General features: G+C 34.9%; 2 protein-coding genes across 2 annotated transcripts; one reads left to right on the top strand and one right to left on the bottom strand.

The window, feature by feature from the left end:
* Window positions 1-72: 72 nt before the first annotated feature.
* Window positions 73-3891, bottom strand: adprm (ADP-ribose/CDP-alcohol diphosphatase, manganese dependent). Its single transcript, XM_088599592.1, has 4 exons — window positions 3644-3891; window positions 1951-2570; window positions 1246-1368; window positions 73-1078 (listed from the first exon to the last, which is right to left on the bottom strand). Exons 1-4 carry the CDS (start codon window positions 3700-3702, stop codon window positions 789-791), a joined length of 1092 nt encoding a protein of 363 aa, XP_088455718.1. The 5' UTR covers window positions 3703-3891; the 3' UTR covers window positions 73-788.
* A 119-nt stretch (window positions 3892-4010) lies between these two features.
* Window positions 4011-11516, top strand: sco1 (synthesis of cytochrome C oxidase 1). The gene is made up of 7 exons (XM_088599593.1): window positions 4011-4215; window positions 4479-4598; window positions 5380-5470; window positions 6922-7119; window positions 8003-8095; window positions 8912-9027; window positions 9421-11516. The coding sequence occupies exons 1-7, from the start codon at window positions 4051-4053 to the stop codon at window positions 9553-9555; spliced, it is 918 nt and encodes a 305-aa protein (XP_088455719.1). The 5' UTR covers window positions 4011-4050; the 3' UTR covers window positions 9556-11516.
* Window positions 11517-24140: the final 12624 nt, after the last annotated feature.

Raw genomic sequence — 24140 nt, 5'->3', positions numbered from 1 at the left:
TCTGATGTATTGTCAGTTACAATCATTTGCTAAAATCTGTTTTGTCTGTAATAAAAATGTTAAGGAAACAGATTATATGTTCTCATATTATTCACTTTAAAACTTTATTTTCCACTTAACCACTTTACAGGAACATGAACACAATTCCACAGTATTTAGAGGAAAATTAAAGTATAATAAATTAAATAAAATACTCTTTTTCTATCTTCACTATAAATAGAAAATATAAAACATCTGCATCCTAATGTAATAATGTAAACTCTGTGATAGTCTGCAGGGCATTAGCAATTGTGTTTATTTTTGATTCGATAGAAACCTTTATTCACCACAAGAGGCCGCTAAGAAGCACGGTAGAGGCTTTCCTAAACTACACTAAAAAATTCGGTTGACAGATTGTAGTTGATAACCTTCCCATAATAACAACGATGAAAGAGGACTAGATCTGATTAGTCCCATGTAGGAATATGTATAACTAGTTGACAACATAACAGTTTAATCTATTATTTTTGTATACAGCATTTCATTTTCATTTTCCTGAAACGTAATCCATTCACAAAGTGATTTGTACCCTGCAGGCAGAGACAATTAGGTGCTTGAGATCATGTTGTACTGTACTGCAGATCTAGGAGTCCTTGTTTCAGTCCTACATTGTCTTTGCTCTTCATTATGCTCATTAGTCAGCTGTTCCTTTTTCATTGCAAATGAATCTTCTTTTTCAGAATAATAGCATCTGAATTATGACTTAACAGCAGAAGATAGAAACATGATGCTTTATGAGTGAACTGCAGTCATGGGTACATAAGAACTCTCTTTAAAACCCTCCCATTCCCCTTTAAAATCATTCTGTCTTCATATACGTACACTGTGCCAAACGCATCACTGTCTGGTGGTGTTTCAATCACCCCTTCAAAAGTAAGATGGTGCACTCCAGATTCATCTAGGAAGTAGCCACCATCATGGTCATGCCCAGCCATGAAGCACACGACACTTTTGTGAGAATGCAAGATGGAAAGAACTTCCTCATAGTTCCATGCCAGACAGATGGGGTCGGTAGCCCCTGGATGTATCGGTAGATGACCTGTATGTAAAAACAAAAGTGTAATTGAATTTTGGATTGCAAGAAACATTTCTGAACATTAGAAACCTCAGTCCAGAAGACAAAATTATCCAGCAGAGGCAGCATCTGACTGTGCACCACTTTAATTTGCTTCACACTAAAGCATGCAGGTTGATAGTTACACTTACTAATGACTGTAACTTTTTCCATGTTGTTGTCTGAGAAGGTGAGAACTTTATCAAGCCATTCAAGCTGGGCATTACTAAATCCTCCATTGAACTGAACAAACCGTGCCTCCATTCCTGCATACCCTACGGCAAGAGAAATAACAATATGAGGACAAATACATACTGTACTTCAGTAAAAACAAACATGTATTACTTATTTTACGGTTTCTAACAATTCATTGGCCTACCTTGAAAATACAATACTTATGCAGGATGATAAAATAATATCTATGGAACCATTCCTTTTCTCATCTTGTGGCATATTGATATTTTTTTCTTTACTAAACACCTGACCTGCTGTAAGTGAAAGTCAATTAAACCTTTTCTCCTTTATCTAAAATGTTCCTCAGATATCCTTTATTTTGCTCCGTCCTGTTCTTTTGCTCCTATAATCCTGTCATTTACCCTTTTTATTTATTTTAGCTTCCATGATATTCTTCACCTCCAGCTTTACCATCTTTTCCATCTCTCCTGAAAGCTGCATATCCACTAATATTCTAATCATCATCAACTCCTCTGTGAGGTATGTTTCAGTGCTTCCAATTACATTCTAATTAGTGCAATAGGTTCTATTTGTTGCATTTCCATGTGAAACTCCTCACATTTAAGTATACATCCAAAAACACTGACTTAAAACAGTAATGTAAGGGAAGTGAACTCGATTACCTGGTGGATGGTTGAGATTTTCATTTTTGTTGTGTTCTTGTATTATCTGAAGTGACTGGCAATACTTTTGACTTGGTTCTTTTCTTCCCAGAAGACTTAAATCATAGGCATCAAGCAGCACAAATCGGAAATTCGGAGCAGGGCTGAAGTGGTATGAATAGCTTGGCTCCGTACTGTTTTCCACAATTTGTTTATTAGATGCATCTTCCAAGGTTTTGCTGTTCAACACAGAGTTTATTAGATCATCTCTGCTGAAGTTATAAAACTCATGGTTGCCCCATATGTGATGAATTTCAATATTGCATTGCTGAAGCTCATTTATGACCGTCTGAAGAGCCTTTTCTGATGCATCATTCTGTTTGTTGAACCCATCAATGATGTCCCCAAGTTGGAGAATAAAGCTAGGCTGGACAGCTTCTGACCTCCACTTTTGACTGGCTCTACGCAGTAAGGTGAGGCTGTTTCTGTAATACCGTTTCCTAGTGTGAAGAAAGTTGAAGCCATCTCCAATATCAGCATATTGGATATCTGCAATCACTCCAAAAGTAAACAAGGGTTGTTTGCCGTCATCCATTTTTGTGCTTATGTTGTTTGGTAATCTACCACTTGTTGTCCACAATCTATAAAAATAAAAGAAATCCCCATGTTTGGTGCCTTTAGAGAGCATATAATTGGTACATTATACATTACTCAGATATAATATGTAATATTATAAAATTATTTATATATTATTTATATAAAATTATTTTAATATATTATTATATATTATAAAAAGTATCTCCTGATAAATAAGACATTAGTCATGAAATGCCTACCTGAATAGTGTGACCTTAATCACCATAGGGTAGATACAAAACAATGAATCATGCAAATCAAAGAATAACATTTTTCGTCGTTAAAACGTCTTTTGTACGAGCTAGTCGTCCCTCGCCCGTTTAAAATACTGTACAGTATATTGCGTTGACGTAACAATACTTATTTTATAAATTTGGTCCTGCTCATGGCCAAATCTTTGTTCTCTTTGTATCAAAGCATGGGCTTCTCCTTAATTAATTTCACTATGCGTAAATAAAATGTTTCATTTCTATTTACTCGAATTGAAATGTGCTGCAGAACAGATTTCTAAATGAGAGAATATACAGGAAATATTATCCGATTAAGAACAGTGTCTTACTTTGAAGCTTAGAGTTTTAATTTCCTGCTTGTTAAAATGGTAAAGTTTGACAGAAGATCGTCGAACATCACAGCAGCATTTAAGGTGGAACGAAAAACGCGAATAAGAAGCGAACTTTAGCCTCGTAAATTCCACTTCCCTACTTCTATTATTATTTCACAGCTAGGATCGCTTAAAGCATTAGTATGTTTGAAGGCAGCCGTGAGGTTGGAAAATAAACACCTAAACAGGAGAAAACTTGGTTATGTATACTATATTTTGCTACCACTAGGAACTTTTGGTATCAAACCTGCATCTAAATTACATTGCTGACGCATTTCTTTTAAAATACTGTATTTCTTAATACTGGCGAGTGTGATCTTTTTAAGGCCACTTAAAAAACAGGTCCATGGCACAACCCCTGTTACTAACATTGTTAGTTAGCCTGTATATTTTTAACTGCACAGGTATTTTCACCCTGTCAGATCACATACAATACGATCATGATTCAGTTATATTTTAAAACTTTTCTGGACTTACCTGAAAAATCGGCCTTCGTTTACGGATCTATTACGGAATTGCCATTTAAATTTAAACATGAATTTACAGTGAATTTATTGTTTTGTTTTCCCCCTAAACAGCATTTAAATTACAACATCACATTCAGGATGACGCGACTTCCTTTAAGAGAGCTTATCTCTAAGGTTTCTTTTCTTTTTATGTACACTATACATTTTCATGTTCTCCTCTAATCTACCTCTATTGATGCTTCCGAAAATTACACAACAATAATTACAGTATTTTAATTTGTGTAATCAAAAAAAAAAAGGCACCGTGAAGAAACGGAACGATTTATTAAGTAGTTTGCTTTTTACTACTGTCACTACTGACTGACGGTAGTATTTCCGTCCTACACAGGAAAAGTACAGGAAGGTCAGAACAGTATCATGGCGTTACTTGTGTCAGGTAGCACTCACCTGTCTTCACAGTTGCGATGGTTAAATAAGTGTGTTTTACAGACGGGTTTCCACACTCATATTCTGTACACGTTTCAGTGTGCAACAAGGAGGAACGTCTTGCCTGCCTTTTCGTTACAGGGATTCCATAAATCGGTATGTCAGGTTTTGGGGCTATAACAAAATAATGATCTATAAGCAATGCAAACAATTTAACAGTGTCTCTTAGTTAACTTATATAAGTTTTAGTTTCTGACTAACGAGACCTTTTCAAATCCCCAAAGTACATTATGTACAGTTGTCGTGTTTCATTTCATGATACGTGCCTTGGTTACAGCTGCACAATCTGGTAAGATTTATGTTTGCGAATATATGCAGTGTAATTGTCTTTTAAAAATAAATTGTTCCTTTTGGTGTAGGTGACATTTATCCGCACTCCCGCGCGCAAGGCAGAACTTAAATCCCTACAATGTTCGCGTACATTCACGTCTATGCCTCCACCTCCCCAATCAGGAGATAAATCAAACAAAAAGTCTGGGGTAAGAGCTTATTATATACTTATTTATGTTATGTTCAGTTCTTATTAATTGACCTTTTTTCAGGGTGTTTTCAAGTCTTTAATACGTCTTTCTTTGAAGTCTTGTAACGTCATCAGGGACAGATATTACAAAATCATGCTGCTACATATTTGAAATGAACTATTTGGTATCAACTGAAAGGGTGGCACAGTGGCGCAGTAGTTAGCATTGCTGACTTGCAGTGCTGGGGCCCTAGGTTCGATTCCTAGGGTTCTATCTGCATGTTCTCCTCTTGTTTATGGGGGTTTGCTCCCACAGTCCAAAGGCCTACTGGTCTGTTAAATGGCTTCTGTGAAAATTGGCTGTGGTGTGAGTGTCTTCCATGCCATTTCGTGCACTGGTGTTCCTCATACTCATTGCTTGCCGGGATAGGCTCCAGCTGTCCCACAACCTGTAAAGCAGTAATGGATGGAAGGATGGAATCAACAGATCAACGTATTTGATTTTAGATCAAATTGATATAAAATCAAATATGTTTTAGACAATTGGGCTTTTTAATGATGCAGTGTGATATTCTGTTGATGGGTATTTACTTTTGCTAACACATTCATTAGCATATTGCAACTTAAGTGACCTTATCCCATATGAAAACATGTGAAGTGGACTTTTAAATAAGATACATATTGTGGCTCCTGTTACATCTTTTCCTGATGAAACTTTAAGAAAATTAATTTGGATGGGTCATGTTTAAATCAATGCAGTGTTCTTGATGTCAAAAAATAAACTTGTTTCTTTCCAGTAGCCTGTTACATGGAAATCTTTAGCAGTAACATTTGCATCTGGTGGAGTGCTTCTGGCTGGAATGAAATACTTCAAAAAAGAAAAAGAGGAAAGTAAGTCAAAATTAGAATATCATTTTTTTTTACTGCACAGACATGACAAGCCACACAAAAGTAGGGTGTAGTGCAATATATGTAAGTGAAATTCTGTATATTTGACTTAATTTTAATGAGATTCTGAGCATTCTAACCTTTTGTATTCAGGGTTGGAAAGGTGCTTTGTCCATTCTGAACAAGATTACCAGCACATCCTTGGACTCAATAACATGTCTAACAGAGTGACATATTATTAGTCTTGCATCTTAAATCATAGATGACCCCTCTCGTCCTCTCTTTTTAGAATATACTCTCCTACCCTCTGGGAGAGTAAGCATTTACTTCATTCATACCAAAAAGCATTCAATTGTTGAACAATGAAAAGATTGTTTGCAGGTAGGGATTTTATTGTTATTGTTTTAGACACTTTACCAGCAAATTGTTTGTTTTTATTCTTATGGTATTGGATTGATTTGTGATTGAACGATGTGGTTAAATGTTGTTTTTGTATTGTACAGTTGTTGTAATGTATTATTGTTATATTTGTTTTATGTTTATGAGCTCTTGATGTGAAAGACAAATTTGCTTTGGGGGCAGTAAAGTTTAATTCAGTCCAGTTCATTTAAATTCAATTCATTACATGCTTTTCTCTCATTTCAAGTGATGCATGATAATATGAGGGTTCTACAAGTGGCGTTTAATATTTTACCCACAAATTGTTTTCTTCAATTTTAAGTAAATCTTTAAATTCATGTTTTATCATGAAAACAAAAACAATGAGATTATTTCTCCCTTTGATGAACAAGGATACATTTTTAGTATTATGTGGGAATTAAACTAAAATTTTATTTGAAAGTCATTTTATGCAAAATGGCTGGTTATTATATATAATAATATATTATATAATATATATATATAATATATATATTTATATTACTATCTCCTTTAATGACAGTGAAGCCTAGGAGGCTTTCACGTGATGCACCATTGATGAGTATTGAATCAGCGAATGACCATAATAGACATGTATCATGTTGTAAAATTGGTGTTTACTGATTTACTTAGGTTTAGTTGAGAAAATGTCAGCACAGTGCCACAGTGGTTAGCATTACTGTCTCGTAGTGTTGGGTTCAATTCTGGACCTGGGGTCCATATGTGTGGAGTTTGTGTGTTCTCCCCTTATTCACATGGGTTTTCTTCTTAATGCTCTGGTTTCTTCTTACAGTCTAAAGACATACAGGTTAATTGGCTTCTGGGAAAATTGGCCTTAGGTGTGAGTGTGTGTGCCTGTGTCTGTCTGTGCCCTGCAAAGCACTGGTGTTCTGTCCAGGGTGTATCCTACCTTACTCCAACTGCTTGCCAGGATAGGCTTCGGCTCTTGCATGACACATGAATTGGATGAATCAGTCCAAAAATGGTTGGGTAGATAGTCTGAGAAATTAACTGGTGATTGTTGTTGTTCTCTACAGTGATTGAACGGGAAAGGACAAAATCTTTGGGAAAACCAGCTCTTGGAGGTCCCTTCTCCCTCATTGACCACAACCAGAAGCCAAAGAATAGTGAAGATTTCTTTGGCCAGTGGATTCTCATTTACTTTGGCTTCACCCACTGCCCAGACATCTGCCCTGATGAGCTAGAGAAGATGATTGAAGTGGTTGATGAAATAGGTAAAACAGTGCAAGGAAGCTTTAAAGATTCCAAGACTTTGTGAGCTTTTTTCTAGTTTGGTCTACATGAAGGAGGGACTTTAGCATATGTTCCTTAAGTTCCAAAGGCTTAGAGAGGTTTTCTCTATTGGTTTAGGCCTCATTACAAAGAAAATGACCCAAATAAAAAAAAAAGCCAGATCTAATATGTGTTAGCAAATTTCCATTGCTTAAAATCAAGATATCTCTATATAACCAAAAGTTTCCACCAGGCAATTCTGCAATTTACAACTGGAGAGGTGGATAAATATTTTTGGTTTTGATTCAGGCCAAGCTTTTAAGTAGTTTCATTAGTCTGATTGGTGGTTTAGCTCAGGTTGTTTTTCTGGGAGAATTAAAGATTATCAGAAGACTTGTAAAGACTTGTAGAGCACTGTAAAGTAATGTATGCTTTAGCTTTGGTAGACATCATTGATCATTGATAAAAATGTTTGCTTTTTAAGAATGTCCAGAATGTTATGTAAATCTATTATTATATTTGTAAAAGTTGTTTTGTACACAATATACTGTAAACAATATATTCAGTGATGAAAGAAAGTATATTGAGATGTATGCAGTTAAAGCTGGATTATTTAATTGTGGTGTTTGATATTGTTACTCATAAAATTAATAAGGAGTCATAAGTTTTAGAAGATGAAAAAAAGGCTATACAATACAAGCAAATTAACTGTGTAGCTGAAAGTTTGAGTGCTTTGATGAAACTCAACCTAGAAAAGAAATTCATTGCTGCGTCACTAGATGGCACTAGATATCCATTCTTCAAGTTGCTTCCTGTACTTTTAAAGGGGCAGACCTGTGTTTCCATTTAAGTTGAGAGAATTGATTCATTTTTGTCTTTTTCCAGATAGAATACCCACACTTCCAAATTTAACTCCCCTCTTCATCACGATTGATCCAGAAAGGGATACACCCGAAGCAATATCAAGATATGTAAAGGGCAAGTGTTTCTGTTTATTCAATTTGATTCTGGATTACAACGGTCATCATGCGGGATGGTCCATTGCCATTGTGTTTGCAGAGCTTGGCTTTCTTTAAAAGCTGTAATAATTGGAAGATCTGGGAGAAGATGGTTCACTGGCCCATTTAAGCCAATATCAAACTGTTTTAGAGACGAGCTGAGTTGGAAAGCAAAACTGAAGACACACCAACTTCCTAGGATGTGAGTTGGATGACCCTGTTGTAGGTCATACCCTTTTTATTTTCAAATTTTAAGACGGTTGAAAAACAAATTGAGAACACATAAGACAGTCAAGAGACTCAAGACAGCAGGTGCAATGCAGTTTTACCCCTTTTGGGATTCATCAGTGTGGCACACATATGTCTGCACTGTTGTTTCAATTTTGCTTTACCTCTTATTTTATCTCCTTTTACATTTTTACATTTATAATAATATATATAATAATGTATAATTTATAGATACTTGTTTTTCTATACGTGTGAAGTCTCTATAGTTACTCTCATTCTATTTTTACTGTTCCTTCTCAGGATGTGCTATCTTTGCGAGTACATGTTCTTAAATTTAGTCCTTAGACACACTCTGGTTTTACCCATAGTTAATAGCAGACGTAATTCATTGGTGGGCAATCATTTTAATATGCATTATTATTATTACATCAATTGATCAATATCACTTCTAAATATTTTTTAATATACAGTTCCATGTCTTGCATTACATAGCATTATTTCTGTGAAACAGGAACATTGAAAGATTAATTGTTCACAGTCCTTTGTTTTATATATTTACATATTTCAGAATTTTCTCCAAAGCTGATTGGACTGACTGGGACAAATGAACAGGTGGAGAAAGTGTCCAGGGCCTATAGAGTTTATTACAGTCAAGGACCAAAAGATGAAGACAATGATTACATTGTAAGTTCTCTTTAGATGTAAAGCTGGCTCATTTATACAAACATTCTCAACTCAGCCACAGAGCTTAAGCAAAAGTGCCATATTCTGAAGGTTCTGGGTATTGAAAGGCTTATGGACATTAAACATTCACAGAATGTCATATGGTTTTACAGTTCATTGTCAGTAAAAATGTATTTCTGATTATTGCCTTCTAACAGTACTTCTGATAACTCACAAACCAATATAAAAGACAAAAAAAATATCTAGGTTAATTAATCATTAAGATATACTATATTGCAATGGCTGGACAGATTTACGTATAGTATGAATACTAAAATGAAACAGGGAATTCACAGACTAATAACTTTGTAATATTTGTTTCATTGTTAACACAATTCACTTTTTTATTTTTAGGTGGACCATACCATTATCATGTACCTTGTTGGCCCTAATGGTGACTTCATTGACTATTTTGGCCAGAACAAGAAGAACACAGAGATTGCGGCTACAGTAGCATCACACATGAGAAAGTACAAACACAAAAAATAGGATTTGTATCTCCAATTAGATACACCCAGGTCTTACTATAGGAATCTTCTACCTAAGAACTACTGACACATGCAACATGATGGTTTAACTGACTGCTGGATTGGGACAGATATACATTTGTGATAGGTGCATATAGTATACTATATATTAAATATACTATATATTTAATTTCATAGAGGATTTGGATGCTTACAGTGCTTATCGAATGAAAGTTCATCTTGGTTTAACACTCCTTTACCTAAATTAGGGAAATTATTTTCATATTGTTTCACTGAAAAGATTTAGAAAAAAACAATCTTGTTGTCATTATAAAAAACATGCTCTGTGTCAATATATTTTTTTTTTAAATGTGTCCTCTGTCTCTTTGTACTCTGTAAAGCAAAAAGTATAAATCATCCATCTCTAAAGTCAACATTAAGAAAAAATGTTCTTTTGGTATGATTTTTAATGTAATAATGGTCTTAACACTAGCAATAATAGAAAAGGGATAGGAGGGGTTGATCCAATTATTCGAGTAACCTAGTAATAGAAGTCAAAAATCAATTCAGCACTTTGTAAAACTGCTGATTTGTTGTTATCCTAGTGCATGAATACTGAACAAGGAGCAAAGCAAACGGTTATAATTATTACCAGCAATCCTGATTCAATTGAGCTTTATTTAGAACGTTAATAATTTGAAACGAGTGACATTTACACATAAGCCTCAATAAGTCTGCATCTGTTTCTAAACAGATTAGGGATATAATGTCAATCACATGTTAAGTGTTCTGTAGCATCTTTTCAAAACTAAATAGGCCTTTATGGCCTTTTAGAGGTGTGTATGTAAAAATAAACGTGAAAGAAAGCGTAATAGTCCTGTATGGTGGGCGGATAGTAATAGTGATTTAAATCACTTAGGGGATCCTCTTATCAATGCAACGTGACAAAAATAAGTTAAAATGTTAGGCGTCTTTTAATTATGTGGTATCCCACTTGGCTAGTTTGAGTTTCATTTGGATTTTAATTTTAAATAACTGCTTCCTTATATAAACCCATATTTTAATATTTTCCTTTACTATATGGTTACAAAGACAATGTCTGGGATGAGTAAAGAAAAATATTAAAATCTGTTCTTAAGTAACACAGGTGAGCTGCTAGGAAATAAAAGCATGATACAAGAGGATCTTAAAAACATTGGCAATAAGTACCAAATTGTATCACAAATGTTTTAAAAGCCATTGCCTAGTGACTTTTGTATGAATGTTCAGATTCCAGTTTTTACTGGAGACTGTTCTTACCAACTGTCAGAATCTTATAAGCACTGTAATGCACACTATTGCAATTTAATTGAATGTATCTTTTCGTTAGAAAAAATGAAAAAAAAAACATTGCATCACTTCTTTTGTGATGTTTTTTGCAGGGTATTTTCACATGACTTTTTCCATTTCTATCCCATGATACATTTGTATCAAAATGAATGAAATATACTGACTAGTTACAGTACATTATTCACAAAATAATCGCTACAATTCCAAAATTAGTAATAGTCACAGTGTCCAGTGTCCTTAATATAAAGTCAGTCCAAAATTAAAATCAACTACTTCGCATATGGCCATGAAGTGCTTCTAAATAACAGTGATGCATTCACGAAACATTAATAGAGTGATGCTTGAATAACAGGTGTTGGGTGATTTTCCCCAGCATTCCAAGGCACCCACATGCTCATCAGCTGCTCTTTCTCACAGTGTTCTATGGCTGTAGAAGGGAGGGTCTGTCTCTTAACACTTCTTGTGAAGTAAAACATGTGTCTTAAGATTTCCAGGTTCTATATCATTCCTGCATATTCTGCTTCTTATGTATTATCGATATGACAAAGGGCCAATATGTGTTTTGTTCTGTAAAAGTAATGACACCCAGTGTTAACGGATATCCAAAGTACATTCATACAAAACAAGTATAAATAAATTAATAGCAAGGAGGTGTTTCTGCATTTACTTGTCTGTTTTAAGTCTAAATAGCAACATTCTGCAAATACGCAAAAGAAAATCCAATGTTTTGGGAAAGCCACAGATATTTGTAAAACTCCCATTATAGCACATCACTGATATGGATAGTCAGTTAGATTGAACTAACCATTCTTAAAAATAACACCAGGCTGAAGTAATTCACAAGGACAAAATGAGACCCTTTACTAAGCTGTATCTCCTAAATACATTCTCAAACAGTTTTAAATATACAGATAAAGTATATATAAAATGTTCATTTTATTAGTGCATTGCTGCCAATTTAATATATTTTATAATGCGAGATAACATTTTTATGCGAGATAACAATACAAAAATATGTTTTGTTTGCAATGCTCGCAATAACATATGGTGTTGTATTGGAAGGAACAGAGGTAATATTTGTACCTGCTTCCAGAATGTAAAGAAACAGTTGCTGAGCTGCTATTGGATATTATAGAAGAAGCGCTTCACCTTGACCAATGACCTTATCTTGGACTAGACATGGTTTAGACAGCAGTCTCCCAGACTGAAGATCCACTTACACTGGTGACACCTGCTACATTCTCCAGAGGAAAGACGACCTCCTGGGAATGTGGATAGCCTCCACAAGATATCTTTGAAAAGCATCTGTCTCATTTCTGAGACATTTTCCGTGCTTCGTAGGAAGAGTGATACCCAGACTAGTCAGAAGAGATGAGTGAAAGCCATGAAGAGGTCTCTTGGCTGAAGTTCTTCAGTGGTCTTATTTAGGATCTCCTGTATTCCTGTTTATATCAGGCCAACAGCTGGGAAATGCATTTTAAAAAGAAAAAATACATCATGGTTTCTTCCCAGTAAACAGAGTTTTTAAACAGAATTTATCCCAAACAAATGTGTGTTAAGGTATTCTGCTGGTTCTAGAAGAACCCATAAGAAAAATGTATTGTGTTGCAGCAGAAAATGTACATTTTAAATATTCTTTGGTTTTAGGGAATTGTGTTGAGAAAAACATGGAATGTTCTTGTCTATCAATGGTAGTGTTTTTAACTGGTTCTGCTCTCATCTGACCAGCAGGCAAAACTTTGTTTCCCTTGGTAATAAAATAAATATTTTATTAAAATAAATCCCTCATAACCTCAGTCAATCACAGTGTGCAAACAGGGTTCAGTCTTGTGCCCATTGCTTTTTATTATTTGTATGCTTTCTCTCGGTCAGATTCTACGCAAACATGGTCTTCAGTTTCACTGTTACGTAGATGATTCTCAGATTTATTTCCTCCATCACTTATCTTTTTTCTACATGACATCAAGTTCTGGTTGACATCAAATTCCTTGAAGCTTAACAGTGACAAAATAGAAATATTACTGGTGGGCAGCAAATATCAGCTGTTAAAGCTGGAGAACCTCACAGAAATGGTGGATGGTTTCCCCATTCACACGTCAGCTGCAGTCAGGAACCTAGGAGTCACACTTATTCCTCTCCTGTCTCTTGACCACATGTGAAAAAAAAAAAGTTTTTTTTCTTATTCCCCTTATAAATGTTGCCCACATTAGGCAATTTCTATGAATGTCCGATGCCAAGTGCTTTACTCATACATAATATCGAGGCTTTCTGCTTCTTTGTCCCCTTTACTATTTCCTCAGTAAGCTGCACTGTCCAATACCCTGCAGCTGGACTACTAACTCACATCAGACCCTGTCAGCATATCACTCCTACACTTAAATTTCTATTTTGGTTGCCTGTAAAGTCTTAATATAATTGTATTTCATATAAGATCTTGTTACTGACTTATAAGGCTTTAAATAAATAATCTCCATCATACATCTCTGAACTTCTTCATGTTTACACTCCCTTCCGTAGGCTCCATTCAGATAAAGCTAGTAACTTGGACTAAATTGTGGACTTTTTTTGCTACTTTGTTATGGAATGTCCTTCCTCTTACTCTACGAGAGACAAATTATTAGATTATTTTCAAATCTAAGCGTTAAACTCACCCTTTTACTAGGGTCAGTGTCTTATTGCTTTATAGTTTATCCTGCATGTGTTATAATTTTCATTGTATTTTGTCTCTCTTTTTTCACTAAATACAACGTGCCTTGGTTTGGAAAGGCACTGTATAAATAAAAGTTAATATCTCATGGTTATGTTAGAAATAACATCAAATATAAAGGCTGATTTCAGATTTCATTAAACTTTAAATGATGATTTGTGAATCAAATGGATTTCCAAGTGGTATGCTGCAGCACAGTGGTGGAAGCTGCACTAGAAGAAATCATACTAGAACAAAATGGTTAATTGAAACAATAGGTTTTCACAGCAGAAGGAACTGATATCACTGAATTAGCCAAGTGGGTCATAAAAAGGATTTGAAGTAACCATCCTTAAAACCTGTCCAACCATTTAACATCTGTAAACATTTAGTGGCAGTGGTAGACCTAGGAAACAGAAGAAACACGTATTAAACCTTATACATAGAGTCTGGTGGCCTCTGTGTTTTGTTCCACAAGAGCTGTTGGTTGCATAGTGAAATCTAATTATGTAATTGACCACATAGTTTTAATATTTCCATCCTGACTCCAAACTGTTTTATAGGTAACTGAATTGAAGTGTTTAGTTATCCATAATAAAAGACCTTAAAAAACATCCTAAATCTGACTCCGTAAGAAAACTTTAATTTACAACTGAGATGGGATCTGCTCCAGCAAGACAATAGGAACCCCAGTAATTTGACAACTTGCTGCACGAGTTCCAGAGACAATTCACTAAAAAAATACATGGTGGCCTGGTCAAAGTTTACTTTTGATGCAGACTTTAAATAAAATTGAATTTTGTTTAAAGCCTGCATTATCCCAACAATTTTATGTTGGGATAATAAAAATCGTCCTCAACAAACACCACTGTGCTGTTTTCCAAAATGAACATTTGGAGAAAAACAAAATGCCAGGTTAAACAATTTATAGCTTTCATTAATTGACTTAACTAAGCAATACTTGTGTTCTACATGTCTAACGTTATACTGAGACTATCTTCTGCTAGCAAGGATCAAACTGTGGTTTGTGTAAGATGATAAAAAGAATAGTTGCTTTTATTAGCCTCCACATCTGAAGCTTTTTGTTTGCCTTTTATTGCTAACTAGGACTTAATTAGGCTTGTATTATTTGGGGTTTATTTTCTTGTTTTGATTTACCCACTCATTTGTCAGGACTGCTTATTTAGCTTTCTAAAAATGAAACACATAATGTTTCAGCAGAGACACACTCGCAGATGTATACAGTATACATGCTTTCATTAAAGTCTTAGGCTGAAAAATGTTGGGATACACTGCTGTATGCTAGCTTCAAAAGTCCTCACCTTTTCTTAACCTTCTAAAGGTCAAAAGTTAGTTCAATCAACACGTGTTCTGGAGCACAGATCTGATTTCGCTAGGGAAACATGCAGCTTTCTACATCGGAAAGCTGACCCAGAGGGAATGTGTGAAGCCTCTTCAAAGGCAGAAGGAAGCCTACTTAAGAACCAAAGTTGTACCATAACTTGTCAGCAGGGGCCAGTATAAGCCCTTCATACAATTTCAACATATTCTAGATTCATTTAATCAAGTCCCTGTCACCTCCTTGGCCACCTGCTACTGCTGCAGATGATGCTTTGATTTGTTGACCTCTAAATGAAAAACAAATTGATTAATTACAATGTGTTTTGCAGGGCAAAACTTCCATTTTGTGAAAGAAATGAGACTAGGGAGTTTTTGTATGTATTAATCTTACTTTTCTATAGTGATATTTTGATCTTTATCTTTTGTTGCTGACAATGTGTAATCACTTTAGGACAGCTACAAAATATAGGGATTAAATACAGATCATTACCTCAACTACCCATCAACTGAATTTACTTTATCTCAAATTTATTCTTTTGCCTCATAATCAGACAAGCATGTTCTGTTCTTCGCAATTATAGAACAAAGTTAATTTAAAGTACATTAAGAAGTACAATGCTAGCTTTATAAGAACTCACTTTTTCCATTTGATTAAATTAATCAGATCATAAATATGCCTATATCACTTTCACTATTCTTAGGTAATGGCCCATAATTTAAACATTCCAGCCCCCAAGTCTCTTTGAAAATAGAGCAAAATTCCTGTAAAATTATAAAGCAGTTGCCTTTTCCATGCAATGAGGTGACATTTCAGGGTTTTGTATCTTATGAGATCCATGAAAAGTATTTTGCAAATAATGCACCAATACCTATCACCTCTATGGGTTTCTCAAAGATATGTAATGAGCTGTATTATTTCACTACTGTCTCCACAATGCAGTCTCTTAATACTGAACTACAAACATTATTATAGAATTGTTATATAGTATTAATATTAATAGTATTAATAATTATTTTAAAAAATAGCCCATAGAAACTTCTCTTGAATTATTTTATAGTTATTATTAAAATGGTTACATCATGATTTCATGTATGAACAGTAGAGTAGATTTTACATTATATTAAATGCATTGCTGAAGATTAAATGTATTAGTTATGAAACATACCTGTAAATGTTTGAATCAATTGTATTTGTAATACACTCACGTTGTCTTTTCAAGGTCCGATAGGACATCCTTTCAAGTCAAGCATTTCCCATTTAATCTGATCATTCCAAAAGTTCATACATCCTTCTCTGCAAAAAACAACATCTGAGTTCTGGAAAAGCTTTACACCAACACTAAAAGGCAGCTGAAAAATCAGTTTTGACGTTGTGGTGTGTTACTGTGCTATTGAGGTGCAGTATCTGTCCGTCAATGTTGTGAGAACATCTGGTTAGCACAAGTGGAAGGATGCCCTTACGATGTGACACTTTGGATAAGGAAATGGAAAGAATGAATTGTCTCATCCCAAAGGTTCTTGTGCCACTCTAACTCAAACTATTAATGGCAATATCATCTGTTACAGTACATGGCACTTTCTATACTAATGCCAACAAATGGCCACAAATGGACGTAGGCCATATTCTGTTGCTGTTTTTAAACATTTGAAGAAAATGCAGGACATGAAACAGCTCTTCACAGCAAGAGTGTGACCTCTGGATGAAAATATTACTGTATTATTTCCAATTATCTTACACTAGATCTGTAAAGGGAATACATTTAAGTTATAGATAATCCAAGGACAAAGACCTTTTGCTTTATTACTTGTCCATTTTGCAAGCTGACAAAGAAATTCTGATCAATGACAAGCAAGCATAAAAAATATTTAACATACATTTGTAATTGTAATATACTCATCAGAAAAAAAAGATCACTATGCAGATATTTTAGAAAGACACAATATATGGATTTAAGGTATTGATAAGATTTGTCTTAATTTTAATTCAATGATTTTTTTATGACTGACCTTGACACTCAAGTCATGTCAGAAATTCATGTCAGATTGGGCACTGGTGATGTGGCTATTTAAGCAGTTGAATGTCAATCCTGTTGAAAAACAGACAGGAATCAATGTTTATCAAGCAAACAATTCCTTTGTACCATTGGTACAGTACATCATGGTGCCATCAGCAGTGGAGTGTAGTTGTTATTAGTGATCAATAAAGGTTTTGTGTAGACCACCCCAAGTCAATTTGTGTGGCAGAGATGTGATGAATGATATGCTAATTTTTATGTACAGCAGATCTCAACAGAAGTCAAAATATGATGGACAATGATCTAGTTGCTACATGCATCCAGTAACACTGACTGATAGCAACCTGACTGCATCATTCTAAATTAAATCTTGATTTCTTACTTTCTGTCCTTCCCTCAGGCCAATCCTGATGTGATTTCAGCAATACAATTCACATACATGAGATTCATACAACAACTGCTTACTTTTTTATTTAGACTTACCAATTATTTTGTTATATCTGCTTAATTTTGAATCTCTCCTTGTGTGTTCACTTAAGGAATACCATCAGGTTGGCTAGTGACATGATACAGGACAACATGGTCCTAAACAGGCACATACTCTACAACACGAGCAGACACCCACAAGACAGCAGCATGTTGCACATGCTAAGCACTTGTATACTAACTGTGTGTATGTCTAGCCATGCCTCTAAACCTTTACTTTCAGAGTAGACCCCCTGCTTATCAACACTGAAAATGTAAAGTCTTAATCAGTATAATTAATTTACAACCATGTCTGTTCAATAAAATATCAGTAAGTCAATGCACCCACTACTAAATGAATGTGATTTTCTTTAGTTTTGTGAATGTTATAAGTTTCTTCTGATACTCGGTACAGTACATTAAAAACACTTCCCTCCTGAAGTAGGCTGAAGTTGGTACTTCTCCAACAAATACAGGGGAAACGTGAATGGCAACTGATATTAATTTATTCTTTGGAATGGCAGCATCTCTGCTTTGGCACCAAGGAGACATTGACATGTAATATCGGGTTTGCCTATGTGTTACTTCAATATCTTTTGCCAGTGAAGGTGTAATGCTAAAGAAAATAGTGATGACAGATGTCATGCATTTGGCATCATAAATTAATTGTTTCGCATTTTAGGTGAAGAAAAGAAATATCAAAAGTCAATCTGTGATACAGAGGGCTCAGGCTGGATTTACTGAACATCAGTGGCGTTAAAACTAGAACTTTATTTGCTGGGACAAAAAACATTGCTTGTCCTTGTGTAGAAATCCATATCTTTTGGGTAAAGACATCTATCTGTTTTATAAATGCTTCAACCAGTTTAGGGTCATGGGGAATATGGATCTTATCCCAGCAAGCAACGGGTGCAAGGATACACCCTGGATGGGATGCCTTTCCATAGTAAGGCACATACAGACATGCAGTCACTCACACTAGGGCCAATTTTGCCTGAAGCCAATTAATCTACCAGTATGTCTTTTGACTGAGGAAAGAGATACAGTAGGAGCACCGTGAGGAAACCCATGAAAACACTGGGAGAACATACCAGCTGCATGCAGACAGCACCCAAGGTCCAGAATTGGACCCAGGGACCCAGTGCCATGAAGCAGCAACGCGAACCACTGCACCACTGTGCTGCTACACAGTGACAATTTAAACCAATTTAAACAATCTGGACAGGGGTTCAGAAACAGGACAACAATATGATTTCTATAAATATGCCACTGTAGTATTGAGGTAATGATACAAACTCCAATAAAAATAATGTACACTATTAATTTAATTTCCCCCCCTATGTCATTAATATTCTACCGATGAAAACATTTTGCTGACATAAGAGTTAGTGATTAGGTTTACAATTATATTTAGAGTTGAGTTGTTACATTTTCAGCTGGGGTTTATTAAATTTTAACATAACCAGATTACTCAAAACCTACGTACAACTCTACAACCTCCTTCTGACTCTGTTAACAAGTGTGTATTTTAAAATGAATACCAATAATAATGATTTTGTAGATGTTTATAATTGAAAGGTTGAAAAGAATGGAAAATGAGACAAGTTTTACAAAAAATATTTGAGAAAAAGGTGTAGGAGGGAAATAGAACTAAATGCTCTTTCAAAAGAGGTCTGAATTTCAATGTATCATAGTAGCATTCAGTTATAAAAATACACAATAACTGACAATGTGCTCTGAAAGGAATAATGTGTACTGGAAAATTATCATTTTTATCCAATATCCAATATTTGTTCACTGCACAGTAATGAGAACCATATAGCACAGGCACATTCTGTATAATAAGACTGTAAAGCAAATCTCACCTCTTAACAACCTAATTAAATGAGCTATATGTATTTGAAAAAAGTTATGATTTTCTAAACATTCCCAGCCAAGAATAATCTCTTAGAGTACAGCTTTCAGTATTAAGCAAATACACTTTAACAATACTGGATGATCACAGTCTTATGAATTTCGTTTCAACTGACCTAATTAAACGAATTGATCTCTCTAATTGAACTACATTTAATTTAACTCTTTTAGCATGTTTTTGACATGTTTCTGTACAAAGCCTTAAACTTACCCCGCTGTGAATATATTGTTGCCAATAAACATAGATAACAAAGCTCTCTTCACTCTCCTCAATTGATTAAATGTTCCTTATTTCCAAAACAATTAATGATGTCCAAACTCAGGTGCAATGGTTCTTTGTCCAACAAAGGTCCAATAGGTTAATTCCCCATACACAAGTATGGCATAATTAACTTCAACAATTTAGCTGGTTCTAAAGTGGTCTAGGGTTAAAAAACACTCTTCTATTCAGATAATCTAAATGGATTAGCAATGGAAAGCCAGAATGCCTTAACTAAGGAAGAGTGATTTAAAGCATGGTTCACATTTCATAATTACATTAAGTGGTTATCCATTAATTAGTTTTTGTATCCGTTTTACAGCTCAATGAGACTTAAGCTGAAAATAACGATTATAAACAAACCCTCTAAAAAATATGATTGCTTAGTAATGCAATGTTATTGGCAATCCTACTGTGTTATTGCTATTTTACTGTTAAAATGTGAAATTAAGAGTAATTTAGCTTTGGAAAAATCAGTATTACAGTTGAAATATTTAATTTTACAAGCTTAAAACTGTACCTACAGTATAGTCAGCATTTCTGTCTATTTCTCCCTATCCCCAGCATCACAGCTATCTTGCTAAAATTGTTCTTTCAAGGAAATGCATTTATGTTTGAATATTTGTTCCTTGTCAAACCACAAACATCTCTAAAAGAGGTCAAAACATTCCCAAATAGAAATAGTCCTTCATTTTTTTCCAAGTTACTGTAATTGATATTAACTGCTCTGGACTCTAAAGCATTTGTATCTATGTTAATGGTATGAGAAAGAGCCCCTTGTGTATTGTTCAATGTTGTTAAGTAAGGTGCAGTTGGGATTTGAAGCCACTGTACTATTAAAACTGCCAGTTAAGCTGTTGAAATATTTCCATCTGTCTCTGCTGCTTATGTCACACTAACACTCTCTGGCAGATCAGTGTCTCTTGGGGGTTCATAAAGAGTCTAGGAATTTAAACAGCAGAAATGGCAGAGTATTGCTTGTACAGTATTTCAAAAGTCAACAACCTTTATCTCTTAGTTTGCCATTTTGTTTTGCTTTACTGTTTCTCATTGGACATTTTTAAATAAATACACTTCATTAATCGGACACTGAAACATTCACAATATCTAAATGAATTATTAATACAAATAAAGACTCACATTTATGCAATTCATTTTGCCACAATATCAGCCAAAAGTAACTTCTTAGAAAAAGTGGCCTGTGTATTCCACTCACAACTTAAGCTTTTAAAATTTCCTTTTTGAAGGAAATGATATACATACCTTAAATAGCACTTTTCTCAATTCTTGTTAACTTAATACATTACTCACTTCCTTCTGCGGTTCAAGGTTTGCCTTTGTTCCCACTCTTAGTTGTTTCTACACTAAATGAAATCCCCACAAGCATCCTTGGATTTTGACTTAAATGAAAATCCTAAAAAATATTGAGTTTCTCAAGAAGTTTAAATGAACATATTTTGGTTCACCTTAAAAAGTCTAACTATGTGAACCCGTGAAAATCTCTTTTGTCAGTCACTTGGCCATCTGGGGAATTAATTTCACCATTGGTGAAAAGAGGATAAGATTGTTTGTTTGCAACTTTGTTTATTATTGTTGAATTTTCTGTTTATCATTTGGTACAGTGCTTTATTAAAATAAAAAAAATACATACCCCAATTATCTATGGCACTGCCTTTTTCTAATATGGCGTTCATGTCTTGAAATGCTTTTGTCTGCAGTGTAAACAATGGAAAGAATAAAAATGTGCCAGAGCTCTTTTGTCACAGTGGTCACAGAGAATGTGGGTGAGTAATTCAAAAGAAAAAATATTCCATAGTAACACACATGTTTGTTTCAGCTTATCACAGTCCAAACATTTTCTTATAGGCATAATATGTTATGCTAAATACACTTACCTGATCCAAATGATATTAGCAAAATAAAGTTCAAATTTTACTTTCATAAAACACTGGGAACTCCCATTAAATAATAAGATTAATGGAACAGGATTATTAGGAACAGCCAATGCAACTTGAAATGAATGTGGAATAGTTTTTGAAACACTTTTTAAGTATTTGTAGTTGTGAGGAAGTGAGAGGTCACTTTGAGAGAAAACAACCTATGAATTGAAAAACAAAATGTAAATCTGAGGCACATCTGGGCTGATCTGATAATTAGCACTCAGAGGGAGTGGAATTTCACATGTGGGAAAGCGGAGGTGGCATGGTCACACAGTGGTTACCTTTGCTGCCTTGCAGTATAGATGTGAATGGAGTTTTTATGTTCCTCTGGGTGCTCCAGCTTTCTTCCTCAGTCTAAACACTTACTTGTAAATTAATTGGCTTCTGGGGAAATTGGCCCTTGTGTGAGCATGTCTGTGTGTGCGCCGCAATCCACTGGTGTCCCGTCCAGGGTGTATCCCGCCTTGTGCTCTTTGCTTGTCAGGATAGGCTCTGGCTCCTCCACGACCCTGTATTGGACTGTAAATGAATGGATGGATGGAAAGTAGCTGCCTGATTAGGCATTCGAGATGCCCCTACCATGCAAGCTTACCTAGCACCTGCCGCAACCCTGTTACAGTAGCCCAATACTAATCTTGAACTTCCAGTGAGATCACCTTCGTTTGCAGCCTTGATGAGGGTGATGTTATGTGAAATTTAATTCTAGATTTCAACACTTCCAGACACTTTCAGCAGGGTTGAGGCCTGTGGTCTGCTGTGGCCAGAGAAAGTAATAGAAGTCTGAGTTCTGCACTCAGTCCTGACTATGCATTGCCTGCATTGAGAGTCCATGCACGTGCCTTGAGGAGAATGTCTTATGAGTGATGTACTACTGTCCCCATATGAATGGTCTATGAAGAGATTAATCATATGCAGCTACAAATACAAGCAGCTTCAAATTTCTTTGTTACCAATTCCACAGCAAAACTAAAATGAAATATATAAAAAAGAGGTCTAGGTGAGCATTTCCAAACAGCTACAGTAAATGCAATATACAGTACACTTACTGGAGCCATATCAAGGTGATCATTAAAATAAAATGAAGGCTTGAATAGCAAACTATAATGGAATACAGCGCTGATGTGTAGCAATAACTATTTGGACACCTGTTCCAAAACATTTCACAAAAATAAAGAAAAGAACTAGATGCAATCTCTTTATATTGAAAGCAATTAGAACATAACAGAGTCTTCCTGTTATAACATACCTAACCTCCTTATGCTTTTTCCTTTGGATTAGATGTAAATCTTCTATTGCATTTCACCCTGTGGAAGTAGTTGCTTAGTCTCACTTTCTTTGTTTCTATCAGCTCAATTGGATATACAGTATCTGTCTGCAGAATGCTTCACTCTAATATAACTGCATACATAAAAAATCTCTTTTTGGTTCAAAAGAAACATTTAAACTACTGTACATCTAGAGAACTTGGAGTCCTGCATAGTTTGTTTATAGATTATTTATGGGGTTTATTACAATGAAAAAAGCATATACAGTACTGTACCTCGGTCATAAATGTTTTCAGAATACAGAATTAGACCTTATCAAGCAACTGGCTGAAAGAAAGGACATTAAATCATTTACAAATGAGTGTGATACAAAGATTTATGGTAACTCTTGTAAATGCTGAACTTGACTTAGTTTTGTTTCATATTCTTTGAGGAGTTGACTCAAAAATTGACAATGATCCATCCCAGTATAAAGAAACATGTTAGCACAAGTTTAGGCCATGAGGATGGGATAGTCTGATTTTTTCCAAAATTTCCCCTGTTATTTCAGTAATGATTACACAGGGAAAGTGCATTTCCCTTTCTCAAATGCAAATATTATATTACAGCCAGAACACTTCAAAGTAACAGGTCTATAATAAGTTCACATACAGTACGTTTTATGGCACTGGAACACAAGGCAGTCTTCAAACAGTGCAACAGGCAGCTGACAAGGGATGATGCCAAATGAGTAACAGGACAGAGGTGTCATCCAATTCATGCCATACATTTTCTCTGGAAAAGAACTCAACAATTTGAGGACTGAAGGATACAGGGTCATATGTCACACTTATCCTTCTTGAAGATAATCCATGTTTATGAGCTACTTGATTTATGCACCAGTTTATTTTTGATATATTGTATGTCTTTTGGCACTGATTATCTATATTCCAAAACAGAAATGGGTGAAGAAATGCTGATGGGATGATGGTTGATACCTATCAGATAATTAGATATTAATATTAGCAGCACATATGTCTGCAATCATGTGTTTGATTTATCAAAACTTCTCTGTCATGGAAAAAACAGTTAAAGTATCCACAGACCATTGCTGCCAATCATACATATATATAATATATATAACAATCCATGGCAGATACAGTATAACTTTTATAAATTAAATTAATCTAACCTCTATAAATATGTATCTAATCAGATATGTACATTGAATTACATTGTACAAATTACTTGCTTAAATGTAATTTTACATGCTTAAGCACGTAAAAGTACATTTTCTCTCATCAGTGAGAGAACAAAAAGCACATCACGCAGGACAGAATACATAAATGTTTTTTTAATGCATAAACAGTTTGTATAATTCCTAGTAGAAAACATGTAACATGGGCTAAAATGT

Source organism: Lepisosteus platostomus, chromosome 11, assembly GCF_059453375.1.
Source record: "Lepisosteus platostomus isolate fLepPlt1 chromosome 11, fLepPlt1.hap1, whole genome shotgun sequence".
In the NCBI taxonomy this organism is placed as follows: Eukaryota; Metazoa; Chordata; class Actinopteri; order Semionotiformes; family Lepisosteidae; genus Lepisosteus; species Lepisosteus platostomus.
The sequence above is the reverse complement of the archived record's forward strand: the minus strand, read 5'-3'. Positions and strand labels throughout refer to the sequence as shown.

Bases quoted from the DNA above. Each gene is read 5' to 3' on its own strand.
- adprm (XM_088599592.1), bottom strand. From the start codon at position 3,702: ATGTTTAAATTTAAATGGCAATTCCGTAATAGATCCGTAAACGAAGGC. The intron at 2,571-3,643 runs GTAAGTCCAGAA...TTATTTTTATAG, and splicing joins AACGAAGGCCGATTTTTCAG to ATTGTGGACAACAAGTGGTA. The intron at 1,369-1,950 runs GTAATCGAGTTC...CTCTTGCCGTAG, and splicing joins AAATCTCAACCATCCACCAG to GGTATGCAGGAATGGAGGCA.
- sco1 (XM_088599593.1), top strand. From the start codon at position 4,051: ATGGCGTTACTTGTGTCAGGTAGCACTCACCTGTCTTCACAGTTGCGA. The intron at 8,096-8,911 runs GCAAGTGTTTCT...TACATATTTCAG, and splicing joins AATATCAAGATATGTAAAGG to AATTTTCTCCAAAGCTGATT. The intron at 9,028-9,420 runs GTAAGTTCTCTT...TTTTATTTTTAG, and splicing joins ATGAAGACAATGATTACATT to GTGGACCATACCATTATCAT.